Genomic DNA, 22,918 nt, shown 5'->3' with positions numbered 1-22,918 from the left:
TGTTGTTCTGCTTAACCTTCGCTGTTAAGGTTATTGATTAAACAGTATCCTTTGGGTCCTTAGATTTTGTGGATATAATAAAAGAAGTCTAATACAAGTCTAGAAATTTTGTTAAGTGATTGGGGGTAGGTAGGTTCTCCTATAAACTAATTCCAGTTCACCTTAAAGTACTTCTGGATAGAAAACTATCTTAGAATCCCTAACGTGCAGAAGGAGGCCATTCGGCCCATCGACAATGATCCCACCAGGCCCTATCCCTGTAACCCCATATATTTACCCTGTAATCCCCCTGACACTAATGGACAATTTATCATGACCAATTCACCTAACTCGCACATCTTGTGAACTGCAAGCATTAATAAGAATGTATTCTGACCCGAGTTGGAAGCCTGTCCAGCTACATCATCAACAAGCAATGGTTATATTTGGAAGGGGTCTTGAGACTGAGAAATAGGAAGACAGTGAAAATAACTTGAATTTTTTTGATATTTGATGTATTTGAATTACAACTAATATACATATGAGAATATGTTTGCCACGACAATCATAAAATAGACAATTTGTTTGGAGCATTTTTTTGGCTTGTCAAATTGCTGTGGGTCTCTATTTGCCATTTGTCTTGACACTCGATAAAACTCATTCTGTACAGCCTAGTTCCCCATCATGAACAGATTAATCAGTCAAATAAGTAACAAAGCATTAGCTAAACTCTTTTATGCAGAATTACCATACTTGTTTGTTAAAAGTATGTTTAACCAAAAAAGAATTGCCTGATGAATGAGCAACGTATAAATTTGGTGATATATAGTTTCATGGACAGATATTCGACATCATCTCTCTACAATTTAAAGACAGCAATACTGTGCTTTAATGAGATAAAATTGTGACTCTTCAAGTGTCAGTTCTTTCTCAAAATATATAAATCAGGTTTGTCCAGCCTTTTTGTTGGCGGGGGGGGGATTCAAATTTCCATTTATTTTCCCACTTAAGGGCCAATGAGCAAATTTCAGATAAGGTTTGGCTGAATTTTAAACTGAATTTCAGAAGAAGGTATTAAGAGAGAATGCTGAGCAAAAATAAAACAATGACATAGTAATAAATTAAGCTTGCTTTAAAGAGACTCAATAATAATTGTGGCATGGTGGCACAGTGGTTAGTACTGCTGCCTCACAGCGCCATGAACCTGGATTGGATTCCCAGCTTGGGTGACTGTGTGGAGTTTGCACATTCTCCCTATGTCTGCGTGGCTTTCCTCCAGGTGCTCTGGTTTCCTTCCCACAGTCCAAGGATGTGGGGTTAGGTGGATTGAGCATGCTTGAATGCCCCTTAGTGTCAGGGGGACTCGCTAGGGTAAATGCATGGGGTTATGGGGATAGGGCCTGGGTGGGATTGTGGTTGGTTCAGGCTCGATGAGCCAAATGGCCGCCTCCTACGCTGTAGGATGCTATAAATAATGAACTAGTGTGAGAGGCTGTGTACCATACTCACTTCAGTCTCAGGTTGTTGTGTGGTGTCTGGGAGTATGGCACACGCGCACTGTTTCACATGTGCGCTCTCTCTCTCTCTCTTCCCCGCCCCCCCCATGTGCTTGCTTATGTACACACTCCCCTGTGCATGTGCTTGCAAATACCACCCCCAACCCCCACCCCACCACCACCACTGTACCAAATAATAGATGTGACGGCTTCCACTTCTGTGGAACTCTTGGGTTATCTGAGATGATTTGATGTTAGATCCAGGATAGATGCAGGGGGAAGGGTGCTCACTTCAAATTGCCAAAAAAGAGCCTCAGGGCAGCTGAGTTAATGTATTTTGATATGGGATTTTGCTCTGCATTTCACCTTCATTGCATCACTGCAAGTTAGACCAATATTCATTTCGCAAGTTTGAAAGTTGGCATTCTTCTGGTGCATGGCTGATATTGTAAATCAGTTAAACTGACCTTTCATGAAATTAGGTGTTGATTTACTAAGAGAATGCTTGAACTTATGAACATTTCCATTGGGGATTGTGTAATTTCTGTACAAAGCATTTATATTGGTGAGCACTTCAGTTTTCGATAATGAAGCATATAATTTTGTGCTAAACCTCCTTAATCTTTTTTGACTATTTCTCCTTTACATGTTCCTTGAAGATGTGAAGTTTAATTGAACTTCAAAAATTGATTCAGACAATGGTGTCAAAATTTCTTAAATTTGTCTGAAAGCGTTAATTGGTTCACATTTGCATTTAATATGTATAAATTGAGCTTCCATGTTCTTTAACGCTGATTTAAAAACATTATGCTGCAAATTGGACATACCGATACAATTTCCCATGCTTCCAATTGGGAATAATGAACATGATGAGTTTCCAATGCTTTCACCGGTTTAAGACTGTTCAAGTCAAATTACAATAAGAAGTCCCAGAACACCAGGTTAAAGTCCAACCGGTTTATTTGGCAGTATAAGTTATCAGAGCTCTGCTCCTTTATCAGGTGAATGAGGACTTGTGTTCACAAACAGGGCATATACAGACACAAACTCAATTTACAAGGTAATGGTTGGAATGTGAGTCTTAACAGGTAATCAAGTCTTAAAGGTACAGACAATGTGAGTGGAGAGAGAGCCAAGCACAGGTTAAAGAGGTGTGTATTGTCTCCAGCCAGGACAGGTAGTGAGATTTTGTAAGCCCAGGCAAGTTGTGGGGGTTACAGATAGTGTGACATGAACCCAAGATCCCGGTTGAGGCCATCCTCATGGATGCGGAACTTGGCTATCAGTTTCTGCTCAGCGATTTTGCGTTGTCGTGTGTCGTGAAGGCCTCCTTGAAGAACGCTTACCCGAAGATCAGAGGCTGAATGCCCATGACTGCTGAAGTGTTCCCTGACTGGAAGGGAACACTCCTGCCTGGTGATTGTCGAGCGGTGTTCATTCATCCGTTGTTGTAGCGTCCGCATGGTCTCCCCAATGCACCATGCCTCGGGACATCCTTTCCTGCAGCGGATCAGCTGGACAACGTTGGCCGAGTCGCAAGAGTATGTACCATGTACTTGATGGATGGTGTTCTCACGTGAGATGATGGCATCCGTGTCGATGATCCGGCATGTCTTGTAGAGGTTGCTGTGGCAGGGTTGTGTGGTGTCGTGGTCACTGTTCTCCTGAAGGCTGGGTAGTTTGCTGCGGATAATGGTCTGTTTGAGGTTGTGCGGTTGTTTGAAGGCAAGAAGTGGGGGATGGCCTTGGCGAGATGTTCGTTTTCATCTATGACATGTTGAAGGCTCCGGAGGAGATGTCGTAGCTTCTCCGCTCCGGGGAAGTACTGGACGACGAAGGGTACTCTCCGCCGTGTCCCGTGTTTGTACCGCAAGTCCACGGATAACCTCACGAAGCTCCACTTGTCCAGCTTCCACCCTAAACACGTTAAAGAAGCCATCCCCTACGGACAAACCCTCCATATGCACAGGATCTGCTCAGATGAGGAGGATTGCAACAGACACTGAAAGACACCCTTATAAGATCAGGATATGGTGCTCGACTCATCGATCGACAGTTCCGACGTGCCACAGCGAAAAACCGCACCGACCACCTCAGCAGACTAACACGGGACATGGTGGACAGAGTACCCTTCATCGTCCAGTACTTCCCTGGAGCCTTCAACATGTCATTGATGAAGACGAACATCTCACCAAGGCCATCCCCACACCCCCACTTCTTGCCTTCAAACAACCTCACAACCTCAAACGGACCATTGTCTGCAGCAAACTACCTAGCCTCCAGGAGAACAGTGACCACGACACCACACAACCCTGCCACAGCAACCTCTGCAAGACGTGCCGGATCATCGACACGGATGCAATCATCTCACGTGAGAACACCATCCACCAGGTACACACTACGTACTCTTGTGACTTGGCCAACGTTGTCTACCTGATACACTGCAGGAAAGGATGTCCCGAGGCATGGTACATTGGGGAGACCATGCAATTGCTACGACAATGGATGAATGAACACTGCTCAACAATCACCAGGCAGGAGTGTTCCCTTCCAGCACACTTCAGGGGAACACTTCAGCAGTCACGGGCATTCAGCCTCTGATCTTTGGGTAAGCGTTCTCCAAGGTGGCCTTCATGACACACGGCAGCGCAGAATCGCTGAGCAGAAACTGATAGCCAAGTTCTGCACACGTAAGGATGGCCTCAACCGGGGTCTTGGGTTCATGTCACACTATCTGTAACCCCCACAACTCGCCTGGGCTTGCAAAATCTCACTCTGGAGACAATACACACCTCTTTAACCTGTGCTTAACCCTCTCTCCACTCTCATTGTCTGTATCTTTAAGACTTGATTACCTGTAAAGACCCACATTCCAACCATTATCTTGTAAATTGAGTTTGTGTCTGTATATGCCCTGTTTGTGAACACAAGTCATCACTCACTGGTGGAGCAGCGCTCCGAAAGCTTGTGCTGCCAATTAACCTGTTGGACTTTTAACCTGGTGTTGTGAGACTTCTTATTGTGCTTACCCCAGTCCAATGCCGGCATCTCCACATCAAGTCAAATTAAAAATTGTCTTGGGGGGGGGTTTCAAGGTGCTCATAAGCATGTTTTAATCTTTAAAAAAAAACAATTACTCTGCACTGTTTGGGTGGGGGGGGGGGCGGGGAAGAGGGTGGATGTGTGCATGCACGAGGAGACGGGGAGAGTTGACGTGTGGGCGCGCGCGAGCCCAGGGGAGAGGGTGTGCAGGGGGAAGGGAGGGCGGGTGGACGACGGGGAGAGAGGGATGGTGTGTGCAAAAGCGAGGTGGCACAACTGCGCAGGGACCATGCGCATGACAGATGGGAGGGGGCGCAACACGTGCAATGGTGAGGAAGAGGGGTGTGCATGGGATAGTGAGGGAGGCACGCACGGCTGATTGGGGGGTGCATGGGTGGAATTGCACTCCTGGGAAGGAAGTCATTTAAAAGGCAGAATGCCATGTAGAGTGTTCCTTTGAGGATTATGCAACAATGGAAAAGTTTTATGGGCAACACATTACAAGTATATTTTCCACAAATATGTTTCCTTTGTTAGCAATAAAAGTAAGAATCATATTACACGATGGAAAGTTCCTCTTAGACCCCTTAACGGTTCCATGGCAGATGGATGGCTTTCCTTCTATGTATCCATCATCATAGAAATCATAGAAACCCTACAGTACAGAAAGAGGCCATTCGGCCCATCGAATCTGCACCGACCACAATCCCACCCAGGCCCTACCCCCATATCCCTACATATTTTACCCGCTATTCCCTCTAATCTACGCATCCCAGGACACTAAGGGGCAATTTTAGCATGTCCAATCAACCTAACCCGCACATCTTTGGACTGTGGGAGGAAACCCGAGCACCCGGAGGAAACCCACACAGACACGAGGAGAATGTGCAAACTCCACACAGACAGTGACCCAAGCCGGGAATCGAACCCAGGTCCCTGGAGCTGTGAAGCAGCAGTGCTAACCACTGTGCTTCCGTGCCGCCCGGTATTGTTGCTAATTGTCTGCTCCCTCCCCAGCAAAGATGATTGTCTAATCTTTTAATGTGGGATGAAGCCTGTTTTGATAATCCGTGTTAATACTTAAACGTGTAATACAAAATACACCAAGTTGCCAAGTTTCCATTGTAATGCAATTACTGAAATAAAGGCAATGAACTGCTTGATGTTGTAGTGCTGCATTGATCTTCTCCAGGAGAAATTTTCAATTAATTGGATCAATTATTTTAATTTTACATTTGGAAAAAAGAAACTATATTTAGAGGTTTTAATGATGGCTTGACAAGTTTATCCTCTGGGTAACTGTCTTCCACAGACTGGGAAGATCCCTGGTGTGTTATTAGTTAAAAACAGCTGGGGCTCAAACTCTATATTGGGGGCAGGAAAATGGACAGTTTCTGCTTCTGACTGACAGTAGTACCATTTGAATTATTAGTGAATCCAGGATTGGATTTGGCAGTGTTAAACTCTGCAGTCAAATAGCCTCCGAGGAGGAAGAACAAGAAAATATGGTTTACTTTGCACAGGAGAGTCAAATGTGAACTTTCCATAAGCAGCATCAAGTGCATCCCTTCAAGAAGGGGAAAAATTGGTGGAGAATGAAGAAGTGTTCGAAGACACCAAGTCTTGCTATTAATATTTCCTGCCTGTAAATCGTGGTTAGCAACATACCTGTGTGGTTACTATAAGCCAATGATGGATCACATATTGCTGATTGCTTTGTTATTTTTCCTTTCTCCCTTCTCTTTCCTGCTTTCCTAGCATTTACTAGGTATGGTTAACAAAGTAAAGCATCTTACAGGAGCAGTAAGAAATACAATTTGACACATTTAAAAAAGATGTATTATGTGATCAAAACAAAGAGGGAGATTTTAAGGTGCCCTAATTCTTGATAGGTGAGGTATTGAACTATCTGCTAACTTGGTCTACGTGGTGTGACTGTCACAGCCTTTAGGATCTAAGCTACCATGGGAGGTCACTGATTTGATTGGACTATTCAGCTGCACACAATACAGTGTTATTCTTTCAACAGGTTTGCATATAACTGAAGAATTGATTTAATCTTAATTTGTAAGATTTGCTGCATCTCACAACTGAAACATTCCATGTGGAGGAAAATCTTGAGTCAAATGCAGTGCCCAGACAGGGACCTACAGATTAAAAAATCTGGTTCTCTACCGACTGAGCTACCCGGACTCAGCGATTGCAGCAGGAATCAAACCTGCAATCTTCTGGTTACATCACATTTTGCACCTGAGTCTGACACCTTATCCATTAGGCCATGCACCCAACACAAGTTTTGATAATGTTTCTGCTAGGTTTCAAACCAGGCACCTTTCATGTGTTAGATGAACATGATGACCACAACTACACTAAAGTAACAGATTGAAACCTCACCATGGCTGAGATTTACCAACATTTTTTTTGCATAAATGAAGTTAAAATAAACTGGTGCTCCTGAAATAATTTTCAGCTCATGATATTTATTTAGATATGATGGATAATTTAATTTTCAACTGAATTTTTGATTTATTTGTAAGTTAATAGATGTTAGTCGTCATATCTCTTGCAGGAAAACTGTTTTGCCAAAGGAAAAAAATAATGGTATAAGCTTAGTTGATTTGAAATAAAAATGGGTAGTTCTTGTTAGACGTCTATCATCTATGACTATTTTTGTGTATTTTATAGTTGTTGCACATAATTCTCATTCTATATCTAATCTGAGAGTTCCTGAGCTATTATGTTTGTCTTGGCATCATTTTCAGTTGTAATTAAATAGCCAGTCATTTCTGTTGGCAGCTGGGCATAGATCTGAGTTCCTTTTTACATCATGAATTTTTCATGTACAAATGTAGTTGGGGAGGGTAATTGCTTTGTGGTGACTAGCATGTAGACAGTGCAAGTGCTTATCGGGTGAAAGTATTGCAGATGGGTATTCCATTCCCTTGTAGATTATAGTTCCCTTGCTTTTTACCTTGTACACCTTAGTCGAAGTATTTTAAAGGAGAAAGCTGTGAAGAATGAGTGCTTTTTTATCTCCAGTTATGAGCTCTCAAAAATCTAGTTTGCAGTTAATAACTATTTTCCTTTCCTATTCTTCCTGTGAGTGGCGGGAGAAGGAAAGAAACATTGACCTAATGTTTGGGTTGGTAATGTTTGTGAAACTGTTGGCATTCACTGTCATTACTAGGCAACTACCATAACTTCTGGCAATTGTACATTGCACAGTTAAACACACAAACCCAAAAGTTGCTGTCACTTAGCCCTGCCCCCACTTCTCACAAGTATTTCAGCTTTTACTTTAATCACGTGTACTTCTCAAATGTCTTCCAAAGAAAATGACAGAAAATTAACTAAGAAAAATGAATGCTAAACTCTGTGTTAGTTTCTGGTTTGCTGCAATGTAATTGGCTGCCTGATGACAGAGATTCCCTATAGCAAGCGTCAGAATTAAATTCGTGTCACGGAAGATGAAATTTTGCCACAGAGCTCCCCAGATGTTTGCGAACAACTTTCTTCACGGTTTGTAGTGAGAGCTATCATTTTGCTGCTGATGGTGAAATCCAGGCCACTGTTTCATCAGTGCCAGATTTTCAATCCCAGTTGCAACCTTCATCTCTTCCTGTCCTAGTAAAATGATTACTGCATTCTGTTAGCGGTTCAGAATGGTATTTATCTTTTATCCTCTTCAAAAAAAAGCCTTCAGACTAAAAAGAGAAATGTCAGTTGTCTTTCCAATCATTTCACTTCTTCCTTGAATAAATTAGGCATTCTGCTCTGGAGTAAGCACTCAAGTTTTCTATTCTGCTCTTGCTCTTCATGTTTTAATCTTGTTTACTGTGCTTGTTTTTTAAAAAAAATGTCTCTGTCCAATGGAAAAAGTCTGTCATATGCACCAAAAACAAAACCTTTGTATAAAATATCTTGCGCTTTCTAGCCCCCCAATACTGTTCTGTGTCACCTGGACATTGTTAGATAGATATTATCTATTAATTCTGACGTAGCTTCTTCCTGAGCTATTAACCTGTCTTCACTCAGCAGATGCTGACTGAGTTGCAAAGTAATTCCAGCGTTTCCTGTTTGGCTTTTAATTAGTGGACTGACTTGAACGCAAGCTTTTTTTTCAAAATTTTTCTCATCTCCTTGCACTCTTATGAAGAGTGATGTCTTTAGTTTTCTGCTCAACATTAAATTTATCTGAGAGGGCTGGAGATGCTAGCTTTGAATTTCTGATTGAAAGTTTTTAATCTTGTGTTCCAACAATAATACTGCCACTTCCAATATTGTGAACGTCTCTTATAGTCTTTGCCATTAGGGGAACTGATGATGATGGGAATTACAGAAACTTGGGTAATTCTTTATTAAGGAAGCATACAATTACTTCTTTTGGGTTAGCAATGCAAATATTTAATTGATTCCTGAAGTAAATTGTCAGAGAAATGGAATGTCCTCCTTACTTTCTGATTCAGGAAAGTGATTCATCTTTACAAGTGATGAATGCAATGGGAGAATGGCTTGGATTTGGTCCAAGTCTGACCATAAGTGAAAGCATCGATTGGATGATTAACTTTCCAGTTTTGCAGTTTATCGAGAGGAACAAGGATCACAGTGCAATCAAGTTTGTTTTAGGAGAATCAAAGTAAAAACTCGATCAATTCCAATTGTGTCTCATTTTTGTAAATTTTGCAATTCCTTATGTTCAAAAATTGATTAAAGTAAAATACACATTGACACTGATCTTCTGGGGGCAAATCACTGTCCCCAAGTTTGTTTGTAGACGTAAACATGTCCTGTGCTCCATAAACACAACTTTTGCAACAGGCAAACACATGCTGTGTTCAGAACATTAGATCCTGTATATACTTTTCTTCAAATGTGTGTTGTAGTTGATCAGGGTTGGTTTCTAACAGCTACCAGGCTGCTTGAGGTTCTTTTTGCTTCTGAAGTGCAGTGCTTGAAGGTTAATGCAACCCATAATGCCCTATATTTCAAACTTTAAGCTCTCAAATTATTGATGAGTGAGTCTTTTCCTGGAGAGAATTGGTTTAGGAAATCAACCTGTCCTGAGCTAATGCACACCCCTTAATAGACTTTACCATATTGATTTATTACGAGTATATTAGCATTTAATCATCTTGTTTGTAACGTATACTGGTTTTGTGTTGAGACAGAACATTGTTACTACCTTGATTTATTTCACTTTAACTCCTTGAAACCACCATTACAGACAGACGTCTAAAGTGACTTGATTTCAAATAAAGGAGAAAAAAGTCCATATATATATATATATATATAACATATGCTTTTCAAGGACACCATGTCCCAAAGCACTTTACAGTCAACTAAGTACTTTTGAAGTGCAATCACTGTTGTAATGTAGGTAATATTAGTGAATCTTGGGAGTCAATAATAACACATTAATATTAGCATCTAAACAGCTTGACATTATTGCTTCACTATATTACAGTCAGGCTATCAAGTGGATTGGTTGGTACAACTAAATATCTTCTTTTCCCCCTATTCTTTTGAACAGTTTGAAGGAAGCAGTAATTTTAGTGATCCCTTATTGGCTCAGGCAGTTCTGAGTTGTTGATCTTTTACAATTGGTATTCATCTCGTCTCGAGATATTAGGTTAGACTTTTTTAGTTAGAGCTAAATTGTGCCTGTGCCACGATTATTACTTTGCAGACCATTGAAACTTTTATAAAGGAGAAGCTGCTTATTTTTTTAAAAAGCAACATTATCCTAATTTGCCAACAAGCACCGACTGATTTAGTTGTGTACACTCTTGATGAATGAGGTAAGGAAAGATGGGATTAGGGAAGAGGAAGAAAGTCAGCACTGATCCTGAATATTATCACTGCTCTTCAGCCAAGGTCAAGATATCGTATTTCTTTTTGTCAAGAGATTTTTGAGAATATAATTGATCCCTTCTTATCTGTATGTCAAGTTGTACTGAAATTTGTTTTTCTCAAATCTATAAAGTCATTTCTTTAAAGTCTTCATGCTTATGGTTACAAATTAAGAGGCTATTTGTATTTTATTTGGAGACAAAGATAAAATAACAAAGAACATGAAATTGCATTGGATTGTTACAAATCTTGTAACAATTAGATGTAATATGTTTCTGAGTAGCCATGTTGACTTTTAAATGCCTTTTTCCAAGATTTTCACTGCATGTGTGAACACCGTATATTGTAGGATATTGAAGTACTTTTTAATAAAACTGAGTAGATACAATTCCTTCACAAGAAACCAAAATGGAATTTGAATCTAGTTAATTTATACAAGTTGTCTCGCATTCTAATGTCTAAAATCTTGACCGTGGTTCCAACTTGTTGGCAAAAAAAATTTACACTCGCTAATTGTCAAAGCCTTTTTTAAAAAACTGTGCACAATACCTTGAAAATACATTTGAAGTACTTAAATTTGGAGTGATTAGATAATTAAGGTTGAATTTTTTTAAGGTTAACTTTCTACTTTTTTGTTTTCTCTTAGATCCAGAAGACAAATAATTGAACACATTCCAACATAGAAGTAAGACTTTTTTGCCTATGGATTTCTTTTAAAGCTGTACTTTTGGACAATCTCATGAAAATTTCATAGTGGAATTTCATCTATCAAGACTGGATTTGATACTTAAAACATACTTTTAAAAACCACTTGTTCAGAATTACTGTTGATCTCTTGTACCCAATAGCGTCTTTGCTATTGGCTTCAGAAACTGGTCGAGATGACAATGGCAAGTTTGTTCTCGTTCACTAGCCCAGCTGTGAAACGTCTACTAGGCTGGAAGCAAGGAGATGAGGAAGAAAAGTGGGCAGAAAAGGCTGTTGATGCACTCGTGAAAAAACTCAAGAAGAAAAAGGGAGCTATGGAGGAGTTGGAGAAGGCATTAAGCAGTCCAGGACAACCTAGCAATTGTGTCACTATTCCCCGCTCTCTAGATGGTCGTCTTCAGGTATCGCATCGGAAAGGCCTACCGCATGTAATTTACTGTCGTGTGTGGCGTTGGCCTGATCTTCAAAGTCATCATGAACTGAAACCACTAGAGTGTTGTGAATTTCCATTTGGCTCAAAGCAGAAAGAGGTCTGCATTAATCCATACCACTACAAACGAGTAGAAAGCCCTGGTAGGTCTCTTTGTCAATCCTTGAGTGTGGTAGACAGAATATTAATTGCTGAAAGCTTATGAAGAAGACAAAGTGTGTGCAGTAGCAGATAGAATTTTTTCTCAGTCGGCAATAAGTACTTGAGTTTAATCTGCATTCCAGTTATTATTGTTTTGCAAGACTTTATTGTACACTTAATCGAGCTAATACATGGATTTTTTATTATTAAAGCAGATATTTGGATTACAACACTTAAAATGTGCACTTAAGCTTAAATAGAAAGCAGAGGTGAAATTATACTTGCATTAAATGCTACCGGGATGAGTTTCCTGCTTATTCACCTTCATCTTGGAGGAAGCAGTGTGGAAGCCCTGAAATGAAGCCATTTTTGCAGGGTTTCCATGACACAACTGCCTGAGAGTACTGTGTATATAGTTTTAGTCTCCTTATTTAAGGTGGGATATACATTTGATTAGAGGAAGTTTAGAGAATGTTCATTAGATTGATTTCTGGGGGAAGGAGTTGCCTAAGTGGAAAAGTTGAGCAGATCGGGCCCATACTCAGTGAGTTAAAAAGAATGAGAGATGATCTTATTGAAGCATGCAAGATTCTGAGGGGATTTGGATGGTGGGAGGATGCTTCCTCTTGGGAAAGACTAGAAAATAAGGGGCTTCCGACTTTAGATGGAGATGAGGAACTTCTTCTCTGAATTATTAGTTTGTGGAATTCTCTACCGCAGAATGTAGTGGAGGTTGTCATTGAATATATTCAAAGTTCGATAGATTTTTGATTGACATGTGAGTCACGAGTTATGACAGATAGGCAGAAAAGAGAACTTAGCTTTATTGAATGGCAGAGCAGACTCGCAGAGCCGAATAGCTTATCTGTCCTTTTTTTTTGTGTTTACAAGTTATGGTGGACAAGTGGGAGAACTTCTGTATACATTCTTTTTGTGATGCAACATAAGGTGTAACATACCACTCATGTTTTCCCTAATTTTAAGTTGTAAACCCTTTTTAAAAATAGCCATTTAAGTAGCTCTAATGTTAAGATAAATTTGTTACAGTTTGGATCCATTCCCAACTTGCTACTCGTGCTCATCATGAGTTTCCATTGGCAGGTTGTATTTCCTATGAACCAAAGCTTAATTTTTGTGAGAATGGGATGTAGAATGCCTCGGGGCTAACAGTTCAGCCACTGAATTATACTGGAAATAATATGGGAATGTTTAAAAAAGAAAGCATATAATGTGAATGGAACCAGTTTATACTGTTAAAGGGCAAGAGTACAACTTACCAAAAGAAAATGGCCATAGATGACTAAGGAGACAAAGAGACAGCATAAAAATGGTGAATGGAAAAGTTAAAGTTTATTTATTAGCGTCCCAAGTAGGCTTACATTAATACTGCAATGAAGTCACTGTGAAAATCCCCAAAGATACAAAGGGTGACAAACGTGGTAAGAACTACAGAATGAAAGTATGAAAATAAACTAACAAGGGATGTCAAAATCAAGATAAATTTTTAAAATTATTAGTAACAAGGAGCGGTGGGCCTTGAAAACTGTTCATAGTGATTTGTCAATGAATTTAAGGAATAATTACTTTGCGTCAATATTTATAATGGAGGAGCAGGTCAATTGAAAGCCCAAAGAAATTCATATTGAATCGGGGACGAGCACTCACCAAAATTAACATAATCCAAATGACAAATCCCTAAGACAATATTGTTTCCATCCCAGAGTTTTGAAGTAAGTATGCAAGAACATTACAGATTATTTTCCAAAGTTACCTCGATTTGGGAACTAGTTTTTTAGATTGGAGAATTGAGCATATCACACCACTTTTTCAAGAAAGGAGCAAGGGAAAATCGGAGAGATTCGGTATCAAGAAAGGAAAGTATAGCACACTGCATCTTCACTCTTGTATGTCAATGGCCCCTCCTGCATTGGTGTCACCTATTGCATTGGTGATGGGTCTACCGTGGTCTTTGATCTCCCTCCTGTTGTGAGTCAGTTCCTTATATAGTAAGAATAGGAGTGTATTGGTGTGTGTGGTTGAAGAATACACGTATAATGAGAGAGGCTAGGAAATAGCAGATTTGGGAAAGAGGTGCCAACAATTGAGATACTCAGCTGCAGTAGATGTAGAGTGTGCACTGCTGCAATTGGAGAAGAGAGGTGGCAAGCAGATGCAGGAAGGTTTGATGTTGGGTTTATTGTAATGGGTATAAAAATAGGGAGCTTTGGCAGCTCTGGCCAAATAACTAGAGTTCTTTCCATATTATTGCCAGGTATCTTTTGTGAGACTCTTAACAGCAACATACTCAGGTACTGTTGTCTATGGTCGCTCGGCTATCTGCCTGAGGATGAACAACAACAACTTCCTGGTTACCATCTGACTGGAAAAAGCAGGGCTTTAGTAGTTGTAGCTTAGTAATTCAGCATTCACTGAAGAAACCTCTTTTAAGAGGTGTAAGCCACCTTTAAGTAGTGCGTGTTGCTGAATTATTCTCAACCCATGGCCAAGTTGATGAATACAAGCACGAGCAATGCTGATAGCTCACCCATCGAAATGAGACGTACTTCAAAATGGCACATCTTCATTGCTGCAAGTTCTGAGGCATAGATGAAGTATCACCATTTTCATACCAATTTTAAGTGTGGGTTCATGGTTTTTTTTAAGACCAAATATATCTTGGCTTAGCACATAATTGATGCTGAGGAAAGAAATATACACACGGGCAATACAAACAAAAGTGCTGGAAAAACTCAGTAGACCCGCTGATTTTGTGGAGAGAGAAACAATTAATGGTTGGGATTTTAATGGCAGGAAACCCGCAGCAGGAGTTCACCATTGGCGGGATCAGAAGATCCGGCTGGTGACAACGGCTGGGAAATTCTGGCTGATGTTTTGAGTCCAATATGACTCTGAAGCTGAAGAAGTCATATTGGTCTTGAAATGTTAACTCTGTTTTTCTTTCTCTCTAAAATGCTTCCAAATCTGTGTTTTTCCAACATTTTGTTTTTATTTCAGATCTCCAACATCTGCAGTATTTGCTTTTGTATACAGAAGTAAGTTTAATCCATGAAACTGTTTTTGATACTTTGGTTTCAAAGCAATTTGTTTAAAGTAAATGTTCTGATATTTAAAGTCCTTTTTATATATCGTAGAAATTTCTGACACGTCATTGGACACTTAATGCTCCAGTGAGTCATCCTGCTAGTTACTTGGACATTCTGTTCAGGCAAATGAGTTTAAGATGGGTAGCAATTTTAAGGAATTTAATGAATATTTCTCATCAGTATTTCCTGTTGAGAAAAGCATGGATGTTAGGAAACTTGGGGAAATAAATATTGATGTCTTGAGGAGTGTACATATTACAGAGAAGGAGGTGCTGGAAGTCTTAAAGCGCATCAAGGTAGATAAATCTCTGGGACCTGATGAGGTATATCCCAGGATGTTGTGGGAGGCTAGGGAGGAAATTGCGGGTCCCCTAGCCGAGATATTTGAATCATCGATAGTCACGGGTGAGGTGCCTGAAGATTGGAGAGTGGTAAATGTTGTGCCTTTGTTTAAAAAGGGCTGCAGGGAAAAGCCAGGGAACTGCAGGCCAGTGAGCCTCACATCTGTGGTGGGTAGATTGTTGGAAGGTATTTTGAGAGACAGGATCTACAGGCATTTAGAGGTGCAAGGACTGATTAGGGAGGGTCAGCATGGCTTTGTGAGTGGAAAATCATGTCTCTCAAATTTGATTGAGTTTTTTGAAGGGGTAACCAAGAAGGTAGATGAGGGCAGTGCAGTTGATGTTGTCTACATGGACTTTAGCAAGGCCTTTGACAAGGTACCGCATGGTAGGTTGTTACATAAAGTTAAATCTCACGGGATCCAGGGTGAGGTATCTAAATGGATACAAAATTGGCTTCTTGACAGAAGCCAGAGGGGGGTTGTAGAGAGTTGTTTTTCAAACAGGAGGCCTGTGACCAGCGGTGTGCCTCAGGGATCAGTGCTGGGCCCACTGTTAACTGTCATTTATATTAATGATTTGAATGAGAATATAGGGGGCATGGTTAGTAAGTTTGCAGATGACACCAAGATTGGTGGCATGGTAGACAGTGAGGAACGTTCTCTCCAATTGCAGTGGGATCTTGATCCAGTGGGCTGACGAATGGCAGATGGAGTTTAATTTACACAAATGCGAGGTGATGCATTTTGGTAGATTGAACCAGGGCAGGACTTACTCAGTTAATGGTAGGGCATTGGGGAGAGTTACAGAACAAAGAGATCTAGGGGTACATGTTCATAGCTCCTTGAAAGTGGAATCACAGGTGGACAGAGTAGTGAAGAAGGCATTCGGCATGCTTGGGTTTCATCGGTCAGAACATTGAATACAGAAGTTGGAACGTCTTGTTGCAGTTGTACAAGACATTGGTACGGCCACACTTGGAATACTGTGTGCCGTTCTGGTCACCCTATTATAGAAAAGATGATATTAAACTAGAAAGAGTGCAGAAAAGATTTACTAGGATGCTACCGGGACTTGATGGATTGAGTTATAAGGAGAGGCTGAATAGACTGGGACTTTTTTCTCTGGAGCGTAGGAGGCTGAGGGGTGACCTTATAGAGGTCTATAAAATAATGAGGGGCATAGACAAGGTAGATAGTCAATATCTTTTCCCAAAGGTAGGGGAGTCTAAAACTAGAGGGCATAGGTTTAAGGGGAGAGATACAAAAATGTCCAGAGGGGCTGTTTTTTCACAGTGTGGTGAGTGTCTGGAACAAGCTGCCAGAGGTAATAGTAGAGGTGGGTACAATTTTATCTTTTAAAAAGCATTTAGATAGTTACATGGGTGCGATGGGTGTAGAGGTATATGGGCCAAATGCGGGCAATTGGGATTAGTTTAGGGGTTTTTATTAAAAAAAGGGTTGCATGGACAAGTTGGGCCGAAGGGTCTGTTTCCATGCTGTAAATCTCTATGACTCTATGGCTAAAGTCATTGTGCCAAAAGAAACCTTTCATGACCATTATAGAACCTTGCAAAGATTGTCTTAACTAACCAGTTGCCCAGTGGGCCAATTGTCTGAAAGTAATATAAAAGAGGTAGGCCATACTCTGGTAGATATTGTCTCTAATATAGATTCTATGTACTTGCCTCATTTCCCTTTCTACCCCTCTACCAAGCTCTCAGACAAAGTAAATACCTTCTGATAATGGCAAGCAGGAACCAGTTAAAATTTGTCATTTTGTAAATATACACATTACATTGGGGCACAGTGGTTAGCACTGCTGCCTCAGCGCCAGGAACCTGGGTTCAATTCCTGGTTTTGGTCACTGTCTGTGTGGCGTTTACACATTACCCCCCTGTCTGCGTGGGTTTCCTCTGCTCCGATTTCCTCCCACAGTCCAAAGATGTGCAGGTTGGGTGGATTGGCTATGCTAAATTGCCCCTTAGTGTCAGTGGTACTAGCTAGGGTAAATGCATGGGGTTATAGGGATAGGGCCTAGGTGGGATAATGGCCGGTACAGACTCGATGGGCCAAATGTCCGCCTCTTGCACTTTAAGGATTCTATCTATGATTCTATGATACATTACTTATAATCCTTAAGCCAGGAAATCACGAAAGGACAATAAAGAATTGAAACAAATTTTTTTCTCCAAAAAAATCCTAGCTGTTACACTTTAAATAGGAGAACATAGCTTAGAAAGACTAAACTGCAAGAAGATTTTTTTCAGTAAGCTGATAGATCTTGCCCAAGTGGATTGGAAACAAAGATTAGCTTGTAAAGCAGTAAATGAGTAATGACGTGCTTTCAGAGAGGCAGCAGTTCAGGTATAGACAGGACATATTCCATTGAGAAAGAAAGGAAGGGCCTCTGAAGCTATATCTTCCTGAATGATGAAGAAAATTAAAATGAAATAGTAAAAGTAGGCTTATGCTAAATTTCAGATTCGTAAGAGTCAAGATTCAACTGGAATAGAGTGCAAAGGAGAACTGAAAGGGTAAATAGGTCAAAGAGTGTATTAGAAAAGATTAGTCATTACATAAAAGGGAATACTGAAGTATTTATAAATAGTAAAACGGAGAGGTGAGGCTGAATAGGGACCAAAAATGATGATCTTGTGGGTGCTTTTAAAAATTCTTTTGTTGGATTGAATGTTGCTGGCAACACCAACGTTTATTGCCCATCCCTAATTTCCCTCTAAGGTGGTGGTGAGCCACCGTCATGAGCCACTGCAGTCTATGTAGTGTAGGTGCACCCACAGTGATAAGGAAGGAGTTCCAGGATCTTGACCCAACAACAGTGAAGGAATTATGATAATACTCCAAGTCTGTGATATTCCAAGATTTGGAGGAGAACTTGCAATTGGTGGTGTTTCCATGTATCTGTTATCCTTGTCCCTCGAGGTGGCACAGGTTGAGGGTTTGGAAAGTGCTGTTGAAGGAACCTTGGTGATTTGCTGCAGTGTATTTTGTACATGGTATGTTCTGCTCCCTCTGTGTTAGTGGTGGAGGGGATGAATGTTTAAGGTGCTGCATGGGGTGCCGATTAGGCAAACTGCTTTGTTCTGGATGGTGCTGAGCTTAAGTGGCGAGTATTCCATCATACTCCTGACTTGTACCTTGTAGATGGTCAACAGGCTTTGGGGAGTCAGGAGCTAAATTACTTGCCACAGGATTCCCAGTATCTGACTTGTATTCGCAGTATTTATATGGCTCGTCCAGTTAAGTTTTTGATCAGTAGCAAGCCCTTGGAATGTTGATGGTGGGGAATTCAGCAATGGTAATGCCGTTGGAGCTGGTGAGATTCTCTCTTGTGGAAGATAGTCATTGCCTGGCACCTGTGTGATGCGAATTTTACTTGCCAATTATCTGCCCAAGTATAAATGTTGTCCAGGTATTGCTGCGCTTGAACATTGACTACTTCTGATTCTGAGCAGTCGTGAATGGAACTGTAGTCATCAACAAAAGTCCCCACTTTTGACTTTGAGGGAGGAAAGGTCATTGATGAGGTTGGACCTTGGACACCTACGCAGAGGAAATCCTGCGGCTGAGATGATTGGCTTCCACCAAACACAACCATCTTCCTTTGTGCTACGTATGACTCCAGCCAGTGAGAATTGATTCCCACTGACTTCAATTTGCATGGGCTCTTGATGCCACCCTCGGTCAAATGCTGCCTTGACATCAAGGGCAGTGACTCTTACCTCATTCTGGAATTCAGCTCTTCTGACTATTTTTGGCCAAAGCCTATGACACTACGACTAACTCCTGCAGTAGTGTCCTGGGACTGATATGATTGGCCTCCAGCAACCACAACTAGTGGGATGTTGATGCAGCAGGGGATTCAGCAGTGGTAATGCAGTTGAATGTTGAGAGAAAATGGCTAGTTTTTCTCTTGTTGGAGATGATCATTTTTGGCACTTGTGTGACATGAATATTACTTCTTAGTAGCCCAAGTCTGAATATTATCTGGGTTTTGCTGCATATCAGCAATCTTCCAGCACCAATGTCTGTAGGCTGAGAGTTGAAAAGTAGTCAGAGCCTCCACTATTCTGTCCCTTGCTACCATTAGCAACCTAGTGATTTTTTTTGCTAATAAGCCTGTTTACACCATGATATTTCCTCCTTCACTATTTACTCATTTAATATTTCACTATTTGATCTAATGCGCCTTCCCCTGAACTAAAATATCTGTTTTGTGCTCCTTGTGAAAGTAAACGCAAGCTATTCATTAAGAACCATGCTCGCATCCGATGCCTCCATATGCAAATTGTCTTTTTGATCTCAAATTAGCCCAAATGTTTCCTTAATTATTCTCTTGCCCTTCATGTATTTATAAAACATCTGTGAGTTTTGCTTAAATTGGTTTGCCAAGATATTTCTTGCCCTGTCTTCCTAACTTTATAATTTTACTCTTCCACTTTTGATACCCTTCTAGGCTTTCTGCAATATTTAGCTCTTGTAATATTTGCAGGATATCTGCAATGCTGTAAAAGAAAATGAAGAGGTGTTTATTGTAAGGACTCTTCAATTTGATCTGAATTTTTTTATTGTTTCTCGTTGACAGAATCCTTAATATTTTTTGTGTTTCCTAAAAAGGCTGTTTGTAGTATTTGGATCAAGTGTAATGGGTGAAATACTGACACATGGAGTCCTTGATTAAGTTTTCTACTACGACTACATATTAAGGCTGAAGTAATTTTCATTATAAAATTGTAGGCCTTGACAGTGCAATAGCTCTTTAATCATTAGGTAATGGAGCGGCTTAATTAATGTAAAGCCAACCTGTACTTGCTCCAGAATAATAGCAATACTTTTTATACCTTTTTGCTTGGCATGCTTAATGAATCTGATGACAGCTAGGAATCCAAATCAGAAAAATATCATGTTTTTGAAGATATAAATATTATCATTTGTTCCCTTGAAGTTGTAGAATCCACCTGGGAAATTAAGAGTTGAATCTGATTCTAGTTAATGTGTTATTCCCTTATTCAAAATGTTATAAAATTAATCAATCATTAACTTGGAAGAGCATCTGTGTTTATGTTTAAATGTGTTGGAAATCTAGTACTGACAAGTAAAGCTAAGAAACATCAAGGGGTAAAAAAGATTAGTAGGGGTTGTATATAGACTCTCAAACTGTAGTGGTGATGTCTGGAATGACAAACAGGAGATTAGAGATGCATGTGATAAAGGAACATCTGTAATTATAGAGTTCCTACAGTGCAGAAGGAAGCTATTTGGCCCATTAGGTTTGCACCGGCCACAATCCTGGAACCCCACATATTTACCCTGCGAGGCCCCCTGACACTAAGGGACAATTTAGCATGGACAATCAACCTAACCCGCATATCTTTGGACTGTGGGAGGAAACTGGAGCACCCGGAAGAAACTCACGCAGACGCGGGGAGAATGTGCAAACTCCACACAGTCACCTGAGGCCGGAATGGAACCTGGGTCCCTGGCGCTGTGAGGCAGCAGTGCTAACCACTGTGCTACCGTGCCGTCCAAATTATGGGTGACTTTAATTTGCATGTGGATTGGGCAAATGAAATTAATCACTATCATTAAATGAGGAAATTCTGGAATGTATGCGAGATGGTTTTCTAGACCAATACATTGAGGAACCAACTAGAGAGAAGGCTATTTTAGATTGGGTATTGTGTAATGAGAAAGGAATAATTGGCAATCTAGTTGTGTGAGACCCCTTGGGGATGATAGAAATTTTCATCATGATGGAGAGTAACGTAGTTGATTCTGAGACTAGGGTCCTGAATCCTGGTAAAGGAAACTACAATGATATGAGATGCGAGTTGGCTATGATAGATTGGGAAACGTAACTTAAAGGGATGATGGTGGATAGGCAATGGCAAACATTCAAGTAGTGCATGGGTGAACTGCAACAATTGTTTATTCCTGTCTGGTGCAAACGTATAACTGGTCAAACCATGGTTAATGTGTCTGCCTCAACTACCTAATTTGGTAGTGCATTCCAGGCCACCACCACCCTTTGTGTAAAAAAAAACTTTCCGCTGAACCTTTCCCTCCCTTACCTTGAACTTGTGCCCCCTTGTAATTGTCATTTCTGCCCTGGGAAAAAGCTTCCAACTGTTCACCTTATCTATGCCCCATATAATTTTATAAACTTCTATCAGGTCGCCCCTCAGCCTTGTCTTTCCAGGGAGAACAATCCCAGTTTATTCAATCTCTCCTCATAGCTAATACCCTCCATACCAGGCAACATCCTGGCACTCTGTACATTCTGTACTCCCTCCAAAGCCTCCACGTCCTTTTGGTATTGTGGCGACCAGAATTGGACACAGTATTCCAAATGTGGCCTAACCAACATTTTATATAACTGCAACATAATTTGCCTACTTTTATACTCGATGCCCTGTCTGATGAAGGCATGTATGCCATATGCTTTCTTCACCACCTTTTCCACCTGTGCTGCCACTTTTAAGGATCTGTGGACCTGTACTCCCAGATCTGTGTCTATGAACAAAGAAGAATACAGCACAGGAACAGGCCCTTCGGCCCTCCAAGCCTGCACCGCTCATGTGCCCAACTAGACCATTCGTTTGTATCCCTCTATTCCCAGTCTGTTCATGTGGCTATCTAGATAAGTCTTAAACGATCCCAGCGTGTCTGCCTCAATCACCTTGCTTGGCAGTGCATTCCAGGCCCCCACCACCCTCTGTAAAATACGTCCCCCTGACATCTGTGTTGAGCCTTGGCCCCCTCACCTTGAACCCGTGCCCCCTTGTGTTCGTCACCTCTGACCTGGGAAAAAGCTTCCCACTGTTCACTCTATCTATGCCCTTCATAATTTTATACACCTCTATTAGGTCGCCCCCTCATCCTCTGTCTTTCCAGGGAGAACAACCCCAGTTTGCCCAATCTCTCCTCATAGCTAAGACCCTCCGTACCAGGCAACATCCTGGTAAACCTCCTCTGTACTCTCTCCAAAGCCTCCACGTCCTTCAGGTAGTGTGGCGACCAGAACTGGACGCAGTATTCCAAATGTGGCCTAACCAACGTTCTATACAGCTGCAACATCATATGCCAACTTTTATATTCTATGCCCCGTCCTATAAAGGCAAGCATGCCATATGTCGTCTTTTTTTTTCCCCATATTGGCCCTGGGGTTTTTCACTCTGGGTTTTCGCCTCTCCCTGGAGATCACATGGTCTGGAATGGGGGGGTGGGGGTGAGTTAATAGGTTGTAATGAACAAAGCATCGTAGCTGTGAGGGACAGCTCGGTGGATAGGATTTTGGTATGTGGATAGGCTGGAAAATTGGGCGGGGATCCTGGATTCAGGATTCAATCCTGGACCGGGGAGCGGCGCGGGCTTGGAGGGCCGAAGGGCCTGTTCCTGTGCTGTATTGTTCTTTGTTCTTTGTTCTTGTTCACCACCCTCGCCCTTTAAGGATCTGTGGACTTATACACCCAGGTCCCTCTGTGTGTCTATATCCCTGATGGTTCTGCCATTTATTGTATAGCTCCCCCTTACATTAGATCTACCGAAATGCATCACTTCGCATTTATCTGGATTAAATTCCATCTGCCATTTCTCCGCCCAATGTTCCAGCCTATCTGTATCCTGCTGTATTCTCTGACAATGTTCATCACTATCCGCAACTCCAGCAATCTTTATGTCGTCCGCAAACTTACTGATCACACCAGCTACATCTTCCTCCAAATCATTTATGTATATCACAAACCGCAGAGGTCCCAGTACAGAGCCCTGCGGAACACCACTAGTCACAGACCTCCAACCGGAAAAA

The 22,918-nt window shown here is 41.2% G+C and overlaps 1 protein-coding gene across 3 annotated transcripts in view; it reads left to right on the top strand.

Annotated features, from left to right (window-relative positions):
- The window catches only part of smad1 (SMAD family member 1), a 152,610-nt gene that overhangs the window by 7,455 nt on the left and 122,237 nt on the right, over nucleotides 1–22,918 (top strand). For all 3 annotated transcript variants that reach the window (XR_013497737.1, XM_078212243.1, XM_078212253.1), the window contains exon 2: nucleotides 11,014–11,648. Coding sequence is in view for 2 of the 3 variants with exons in the window: in XM_078212243.1 (XP_078068369.1) it covers nucleotides 11,249–11,648 (400 nt within the window). In the remaining variant the exon portion in view is untranslated. The remainder of the gene's footprint in view (nucleotides 1–11,013; nucleotides 11,649–22,918) is intronic.

This window comes from Mustelus asterias, chromosome 1, assembly GCF_964213995.1.
Source record: "Mustelus asterias chromosome 1, sMusAst1.hap1.1, whole genome shotgun sequence".
NCBI lineage: Eukaryota > Metazoa > Chordata > Chondrichthyes > Carcharhiniformes > Triakidae > Mustelus > Mustelus asterias.
This window is presented reverse-complemented; position numbering and strand designations above follow the sequence as displayed.